This window comes from Sarcophilus harrisii, chromosome 4 (genome assembly GCF_902635505.1).
Source record: "Sarcophilus harrisii chromosome 4, mSarHar1.11, whole genome shotgun sequence".
Taxonomy (NCBI): Eukaryota; Metazoa; Chordata; class Mammalia; order Dasyuromorphia; family Dasyuridae; genus Sarcophilus; species Sarcophilus harrisii.
In genome coordinates this window covers 163,574,750-163,583,921 of record NC_045429.1, presented here as the reverse complement: position 1 = coordinate 163,583,921, position 9,172 = coordinate 163,574,750, and the positions used below count along the sequence as shown (strand labels likewise).

The 9,172-nt window shown below is 34.3% G+C and overlaps 1 protein-coding gene across 1 annotated transcript; it reads left to right on the top strand.

The window, feature by feature from the left end:
* Window positions 1–5,450: 5,450 nt before the first annotated feature.
* LOC100930974 (trace amine-associated receptor 6-like) lies at window positions 5,451–6,494 on the top strand. The gene has a single exon (XM_003769452.1). It carries the CDS (start codon window positions 5,451–5,453, stop codon window positions 6,492–6,494), a length of 1,044 nt encoding a protein of 347 aa, XP_003769500.1.
* The last annotated feature ends 2,678 nt before the right edge of the window (window positions 6,495–9,172 follow it).

Sequence of the window (9,172 nt, the reverse complement as noted above, 5' to 3'; positions counted from 1 at the left end):
TCACAAGATTTTGAGGGGTTTAAGATTTAGGACCATGTCTTTAATCCAAATCTATCTGGCTCTTATTGATTGAACAACATTAGGTCCCAGACCAAGCCCCACTTGGACATTCTTTGAGCCCTGATTGGTGCAGAGTGAATCTAAATAGCAATTATTTCTGCTTTTTTCCAGAAACATTGAGGGTCTGTCTCCCTGATTGTTTTTTTTTTTTAAATTAGGAAAAAGAGGACAATCTCTGACTCATTTCTTATTTAGCCTTAAGCATCTATTGAGCATTAGCCTAGGGTTTCCCACTGCTTGCAGGGTCATCTCCAATTGTCCTGATCTATATCTTGCCATTGGACTCAGATGATTCTGGAGAAGAAGATAAGGCAGGGGACCTTGCACAGCCCTCCCTCACTTAAATCCAATTCACTTTTATGTCATGGCATTGCCTCCGTAATATCATAGACCTCTTTGAGAATGGATAAACAACAACTTTTTGTTATTATTGGCTTTGTAGTCATCAATTCCATGGAATGTTGTTTTCTTTCACTTTAAAAAGTACAGCAAATTAAAAAAAAAAACATCGGGAAGTATTTGTTTTAACTCTTTAGAAATTAAATTAGAGAGATATATGATAAAACTGTAGAAATAATTTAATAAGTTTGTGTGTATTTCATTGAAGAACAATACTGGGAGAAAACATGATTCTATTTGTGTTGTGATTTGTAAATTGAATATTAAAGTGTCGAACTGTTTCCTGCTTATAATTTAATGCTTTGCCTTATATCACTCTTCTGTCCCCTTTATTGGAATCAGATGGTCCAGCTTATAGGTTTGGGCTTCCACTAGAGCATAAATTCTTTGTAAAGTGTTGTGTTTATGGTTCAGAGAAAATTGTAATGCTTCTCGCCCTTTTCTATTCTACATTTGGGCACAGTTTAGAAAGTGATCAGAGGATGCCTTCAATCTTCACTGGACTTCTTAGTCATGTAAAAGGTATAAGGGATGGTTGTAAAACCAGTTGGAACATACAATGAGTATAGAAGAATTTTACCTCTTAGATGATTCATAATATATTTCTGTCACTTGCATTTAGAGAAATAATATAATTCAGTGCTATTATATTGGCAAAGAGGCCACATCATGAGGTGAGTTATTCTCTATAGTCTCCAGCTTCTACCAAGAAGCCTTAGACAAGCCACATTTTTTATAGAAAACTCAATATACTTACATAGATTGTTCTCTTTCTAAGACAGGTTTAGGACAAATGGAGTAAAACAAAGACAAAAGAATGGCATATGGAAGATATTTAGTGTTAGAAGGGAACTGAGAGGAAATAAAATCTAAGCCCCTCATTTTGCAGATGAGGAAACTGAAAGTTAGATTAAGTTTCTTGTCCAAAATCATACAGCTAATAAATATCTAAGGGAGGTTTTGAACTCAAGTCTTCCAAAATTCACAAACAGAAATTGATACACTTTTATACTTATACTATGGCTCCAGTGTCTGGAAAGTAGCCTTAAATTATTAGGGATTCACTCACCATATCATGCTTCTAGAGCCTTACCATTTAAGTTGATTACCCTATACTCTGCTGGGTTGGTTCTGTTGCTTATAAGGGTAATACTGAGAAATCCCCTGAATTTTTACTGGAAGTGAAGGGTTTGGTTTATGACTATTTTCGTGAAATAAATCTAAAATTTATTTTTTCTGGGCCCAAAATCATTGACTTGCTCCCCAGTCTTTACTCCCACTTTACTTAGTAGGGCCAGAAGAAATATAAGAAATCAGGAATTTTTTTTATAAAAGTACTTTATTGGGGCTACCAATATCTGACTTGTAATCAGGTGCTCAAATCCCAACACTCCCTAGAAATACAGAATTTCATATTCTGAAACATGTCTCTCTCTCCTCCCATAACTCTGATGCTCACAAAATCCACTCCATTCTCTTCTACTTTAATCATCATGTCAATCCAGCTTTCTATAAGTCCAAACATACTATCTCAATAACCATAAATTTAACCTATATAATGTCAGATTTTTTTCATATTAAATAAGAACTTTTTACAATGTGAACTCAAAGATACCTTTCAATTAAATCTTGTTTAGATAGATTGGACATTTCTGATACTTCTTTGGAGATGTTGATATCCACTAAATCCTGCTGATTTGCCATTTTCTCTTGCATTCCCTGAGGAAAAAGTCATATAAAAATAATGTAGGAATATTCCTGAGTTCAAATCTGACCTCAGATTTTTGCTCCCTGTGTGACCCTGGGCAAATCCTTAACCTTCATTCTAGTATCTTTGCCAAAATAATTTCCAATAGAGTAATGAAGCACTGAAAAATAAGGTTGATCAATGCTAGATGATAAGGCTGCAGCCTTATTTCTAAATAATATTGCAATAATTTCTAAATGCTTTCAAGGTATTTGAGTTGTCTACTATAAAGCTTTCCTCTTTATTTGACTCTATCTTTTGCTACTTAAACTGGAAAAGTTTGTACATTTAGATATTATATGATATTGACTCTTAGAACAGCAACTTATCTAATAGGTGACTGAGCCACAGTGCCTTGGTTATTGAAATTAATAATAAAAGGAAATATCCCACCAAGGCAAAAATCTTCATAGACATTGTTAGGTTCTGGGTATATAAAGCAAAAAAAATGAACCAGAAGCTGCCCTCAAATTGTTATTTAATCAATAGAAATTTATGCCTTATTAAGAGAAATCAAGGAATACATTTATCCTCACAGAATGTAATCCATACAAAGTCCACAGACCTGAGTTGAAATGTCAGTTCTAACGCTAACATTTTTTCTCATTCTGGAAAATTTACATTGTTGCTCTTGATCTGTTTCTTCACACATAAAATGAGGAAGCTGAATGAAATGATTTTTAAAGCTTTTCACAGACCTGTGATCTTTTAAATCAGGGCTTCTTAAACTTTTTTTTCTACTTATGACTCCTTTTTATGTGAGAAGTCTTTATGAGATTGCAGATATATAGGTATTTAAAATAGGCATGCAAATCAAATGTACAAATCCCCATTCAATTGCACATCCCAAAGGAAATCACAGGTTAAGAAACTTTGTTCTTTATACATGTTCTAAATAAATAAATATTTTACACATAAGGAAACTGAACATCAGAGAGTTTGCCTAACTTGCCTAGGGTTACACAGCCCACGAATGCTGAAGACAATTTGGTCTCAGGTCTTTCCAACTCCAAATCCATTACTCCATACATTGTGGCACTTAATTGTCAAATAGTTCCAGGCTCACATTATGAAGATTCCATTACCAATTGGATGTTTCTAAATCTTCCCCATCCAAACTGATTATACTCTATTCTGTTGGACTGTTTCCTTGCTGGTAAAGCAGATGCTGAGAAGTCCCCTGCATCTTACTGGACGTAAAGAGTTTGGTTCATACTTCTTCTTCATGAAAAACCCCAAAATGTATCTTTCCTGTGTCATAAGGTGGCTTTGGTGCCCCCAAGTTCTTCTTCCATCTTGGCTTTCTCAGTCCAAACTAACTCAGTAAATAAAGAATTTTTTTTAAGTACAATATTGATCCTACAATAATTTTATCATACTTTTTTTCTTAGCCCTGCTACACTGAGTTTGAACATGATCACTTTTGCCCTCAACATCAAAATAAAATGGAATGCCAAAGAGTAAAAATCTTGTTTTCACATATTTTGAATACTACAAATCACTTTTCAGACTAAAATATTAATTACTGACTATTTTGAGACACACTTACTGAAACATCAAGAAGCAAATGACTCTTGATACTAGATACATGTAGAAACATAAATCAAATAACAATTTCAGTTCTTTCCCAAAAGCCGTATTATCATAAATGCTTTAATGCAGGTATACATAAATGTTAAAACCTAATTTCGATCCTGAAATTTTAACTTCAACTCATGAGAATAGCCACTGATACTGATAATGAAAATCAAATCCTGAAACTAATTCTTATTACTATGTTGTTCTGATGACTCTCTCTCTCTCTCTTTTTTTTTTTTAATCTGTTTGATTTCAAGGCAAAGCTGCCAAAATTACTTCAAAACCTCATGACAGAAAAGCCAGTAAATGTCTGTATGAAATAAATCTTCCTAACTTTCCATTTCAAAGAGAAATAAAAAAAAATTTAATGAATCAATCTTTGAGAAGATAAGAGTATTCCACTTTTTAAACAATTTTCAGCATGGATTTCATCTATAGATGAATGAATGTAAATATAACAATGTAATGGTTTATGTGTGTGTGTGTGTGCGTCTTTATATGGGACAGGTAGGTGGCACATCTGGTAGTGGTCAAATCTGGCCTTAGACATTTACTAGCTGCATGACCCAGAACAAGTCACTTAACCCTGTTTGCCTCAGTGCTTCATCTGTAAAAAATGAACTGGAAAAAGAAATGACAATTCACTGCAGTATCTTTACCAAGAAAATCTCAAATGGGGTCATAAAGAATTTGACATGATTGAAAATAATTCAACAACATTATATAGACCTATTTACATATATGGCCATGTCTCATTCTGCACCCTAATTTTTCAAATTTATGGAAAAACCTGGAAAAGAATTTCACAGGGGAGCTATGGATTGGCTAAGATCTATACTGGTAACACTCGTAGCATTAAAGTGCTAGATATTAAAGTATGAATTTTTGTTAGTATTGTGACTTCTGAACTGTTTTCTGCTTCGTTTGCAGTTAATAGAGAAGCTAAAGAGACTGATATTGGCAAACAGAATCTTTGAAGACTGTCAGGAATTGCATAGTTATATGCATAAACTATCATAACTGATACAAATCTCTATGGATTACAGATCACATCATGGAGAGTGAGGACATAAGTTCAAGTGATAAGCCCACAGCTTTTTTTTTTCTCAGAATAAGTGTCTAAATAATGATTACTGAAGGAGGAAAAAGTAGTCTATCGGGACCTTTTACTATTGGGATTCACTCTAATGGCCTTTCAGGGATGAGGTTTCATTGGCTGATTTTCTCAGAGCTCAGGGAATTTGAGAAAAAGCTTAGAGGAGAGAAGAGGGAATATTAATAAAAGATACCCCTTAATATGAGTAGCACCACAATTTATTGCTGTTTACTTAAGACAGTTCCTCAGAGGTATAGACCTCTATTCTAGAAGATCAAAAGGCAAATTTCTCCAATATACCAGTCAAAACAATTACTTTTTTGCTTTTTTCTAAGTTATTAATGTTACTATCTGAACTGTATCAAAACTTCTGGTTCTATAAGATAATTCTGCCTCTAATAAAATAATTAAACTGGAAAAAGTCCCTACTGCTTTGAAGGTAGAACTGGTATCTCCTGTATGGATATCAGCTTAACAGAGTATTTTCTTACAAAACCATAGAACATTTCAATGGCAAACTCTGTGTGATCATAAGGGGTCACAAACTTTGCAAGGTTCAAAAGAAGAATCATGAGAAGCAGCAATAGTTCCCAGTCTGCAGCTGAACAGTTCTGTTATGAGAACATCAATGGGTCCTGCATTCAGACTCCCTACTCCCTGGGATCCCGACTCCTGATCTACCTGGCTTTTGGTTCTGGAATTTTGCTGGCTGTGTTTGGAAACCTTTTGGTCATGATTTCCATTCTTCACTTCAAGCAGCTGCACTCTCCAGCCAATTTTCTCATTGCCTCCTTGTCTTGTGCTGATTTTTTTGTGGGAGTCTTTGTTATGCCCTTCAGCATGGTCAGGTCAGTGGAGAGTTGCTGGTATTTTGGGGAGAGTTACTGTAAACTGCATAGCACTTTGGATGTGGCATTTTGTTATATTTCTGTCTTTCACTTGTGTTTCATCTCTATTGATAGATATATTGCTGTTACAGACCCTCTTGTCTATCCAACCAAGTTCACCAACTCTCTCTCTGGACTATGCATTGCTCTTTCCTGGACCATCACCATGTCTTACAGTGGTTCTGTTTTTTACACAGGTATCAATGATGATGGACTGGAGGAATTAGTAAGTGCTCTCACCTGTGTGGGAGGATGTCAGATTGCTGTGAATCAAAACTGGATCATAATAGATTTTCTGTTGTTTTTCATACCCAGTATAGTTATGATTATTCTTTATTCTAAGATTTTTCTCATAGTTAAATTTCAGGCTAGGAAGATAGAAAACACAAGTAGCAAAGGGGAATCTTCATCCTCAGATAGTTACAAAGCCAGAGTAGCCAAGAGGGAGAGAAAAGCAGCAAAAACACTGGGCATTGCTGTAATTGCTTTTCTAATTTCATGGTTACCCTACTCACTTGACTCATTAATTGATGCATTTCTTGGTTTCATTACCCCTACATATGTCTATGAGATTTGCTGTTGGTTTACTTATTATAACTCATCTGTGAATCCCCTGATTTATGCTTTCTCTTACCCGTGGTTTCGGAAAGCTATAAAACTCATTATCACTGGCAAAATCTTACAGAATGACTCTTCAGTCATGAATTTGTTTTCTGAACAAGAATAGAAACTTGAATTTCTCCTGATATTTACAATTTTCTAAACTATTCTCTTTTATTAATTGAGAATTACTAAATGACTAAAATAAATTAGCAAACCTCTTAGAAAAGATGAAAAAGGAATCATTTTTCCCTTTTAGCCAGGTCATAATGCTTTTCGGAATTTTGGAAGTTATGTGCTTCTTATAGTATCAAAAAAAATTCCTAACAGATAATACAAAGATTAACATTATTCCTTTTGCTCTAAACAACACCTTGACTTATTGGCTCACTTATTTCTTTGATTCCACTACTCTTTTTTTTCTCATGTGTGTTTTTAAATCATGCTTCTTCTTTTTTTTCATTTTTTTGTCTCCAAAATTTCCCAAGATCATGAGAAATGTCTCAACTCTCACAATTCTGCCTCTCCCTATTTGTTCAATTTTCATTTGTGTGTACTAGTTCCTACCTGTTCCTGATTGCCCGCACAGCTTGGTAGCCTCTGGAAAAAGCCTGATTTTCTTTCTCTTCCTGCCTAAGGAAAAAGTACAATTGAATATTTCCTTGTAATATTAATCAAGTAACACCCTGACCAGAGCAATTTTTATTGGGTACTAAATTACATTAAGTTCTAGAGTGTGATATGTGGGAGATCATTTTCTAAAAATGGTTGTCTTATTGATACTATCTCTGTTCCCTAGCTGGTATAGCAATACCACATCCCCCCCCCCCATCTCTTTCCTGGCTGACACAGGGCTTGAAAATTCCCTGATACCACTTTTTCCTTACACTCTGAAAATTTTGTGCTCTGCTGATGCTACTTTGAACCATTTTATTCAATTCATTTACAAAGTATTTTGGCTGAGTATATGTCTCTAGACTTTTTTCTTTTCATATGAGGAAACTAAACTGCAATTGATTATTGATGCTTTTTTATTTTTGTTTTGCTTAGAGGAATGTAAACTATTACAGTGTTTTTCTTGATTTTGTTTTGGCAAAGTTTACAATTCAACAAATATTTTTACTGGACAAATACATAATACTATAATCCAACAACCTGAGTGATACATAAACATACAATAAATCATCCTTTCCCTACAATTAAATTAGAGAACATAGAATATGTACATGAGAAGAAATCATTTTTCAACTTTCTCTTTTTCAGAAGAAAATGCCATATGACTTTTTACTTAAGTATATATGTATGTCATAGATTACAAGTTTCTCTCTGGCAATGACATTTTTTAATTCCTTCCACAAAGGAAAAAAAATTCATGTTGTTTTATATTGTGTCATTGAGTTCATTATACTAAAACTTAACATGGAAGTTCCCAAGCTTAGCACACTGTATACATCCTTCTTTCGGTGTTGGTTGGCAGGTAGAAAATTTCATGTTTGGGTACATGTGAATGGGCTATTAGTTCCCATAAATCCAGACTGGTGGGCCCACTGTCCTGCTAGTTACTCTATGACTTCATTCAGTAATCCCTAGCAGGAAGCCCACATACAAGTGATGCTGAAGTTCATTAAATTTTTGTTGTTAATGATATTACAACATTATTAGTTCACTTGTAAATTTAACAAAAATTTCTTTAAACCCTACTTATTTGATAGTCATTGTGTCACAATCTGGAGATACAAAGATTACATAAATGATATTTGGATATTTACATACATAAGATATGTAGATGGTATAGGGGAGAGAGCACTGAAGCTAGAATCAGGAAGACTTGAGTTTAAAACCTGATTCAGATACTAATTACTTGTGTGACCTTGGACAAACATAACTCTTTTTGCCTCAATTTCCTCACCTATAAAATGAATTGCTAGTAAAACCTCAACTGGGATCATGAAGAGATCAAAAAAGCTGAACAACAATAACAGAATCATACACACACACACACATACATATATATATATATATATACACACACACGATATGTTTTATAGTCTAACTGAAAGCTATACACACCAATAAGTGAAATACAAAGAAAAATAAAATAAGCCCAAACAAGGGAGTCAAGTTAAAAGTTCTAAGGATAGAAGCATCAATTTAGACTTAGAAGTCATGGCATCCAATGTTCTTATTTTGTGAACAAATTAGAGCCTTGAGAGGTGCAATGATTGCCCAGTATCGTCACACAGTTAGTAAAAGTCTGAGGCAGAATTAGGATTCATGTCTTCTTAAGTTCAAATCTAATGCTCTATTCACTATATGGGCTACCGTTCTAGTTTGGTCAAGGATAGGAGGTCATAGAGATTGCTCTCACTCAAGAAGGTAGGGAATTCAGAGTCTGAAATTACTTGAAGGATAAAATGGTGCTTGAGGAAAGTACTTCAATAGATTGAGAAGGGAGGAAAGTACATTCCAAGAAAAAAAACTGGATAGGACGAGCAAAGATACGAAAACAGGAGAAGTGAGGATGAGACAAAAATTGGTCAGAAGTAGTGTGCTCCAATGAAAAAGAACCCTACATTGGGATTCTAAGGATTAAGATTCAAATTTTGCCTCTGTCATAATCTCTGAATAAATCACTAGATTTTCTAGGTCTTATTTTCCTCAAGTATAAATTGATAAGAATTAAGGACCTATCCAGTCCTAAATGTTTGATCCTATGATTAAATATACTGAGGTTTACCTAGAACACTTTCTGAGAAGTATTCTAAGGATGGGAATGTCCATTGGTGTCAGACTATTGAGGGTCTT

What these genes read in the sequence shown, in the direction of transcription:
- LOC100930974 (XM_003769452.1), top strand. Translation starts at nt 5,451, where the DNA reads ATGAGAAGCAGCAATAGTTCCCAGTCTGCAGCTGAACAGTTCTGTTAT.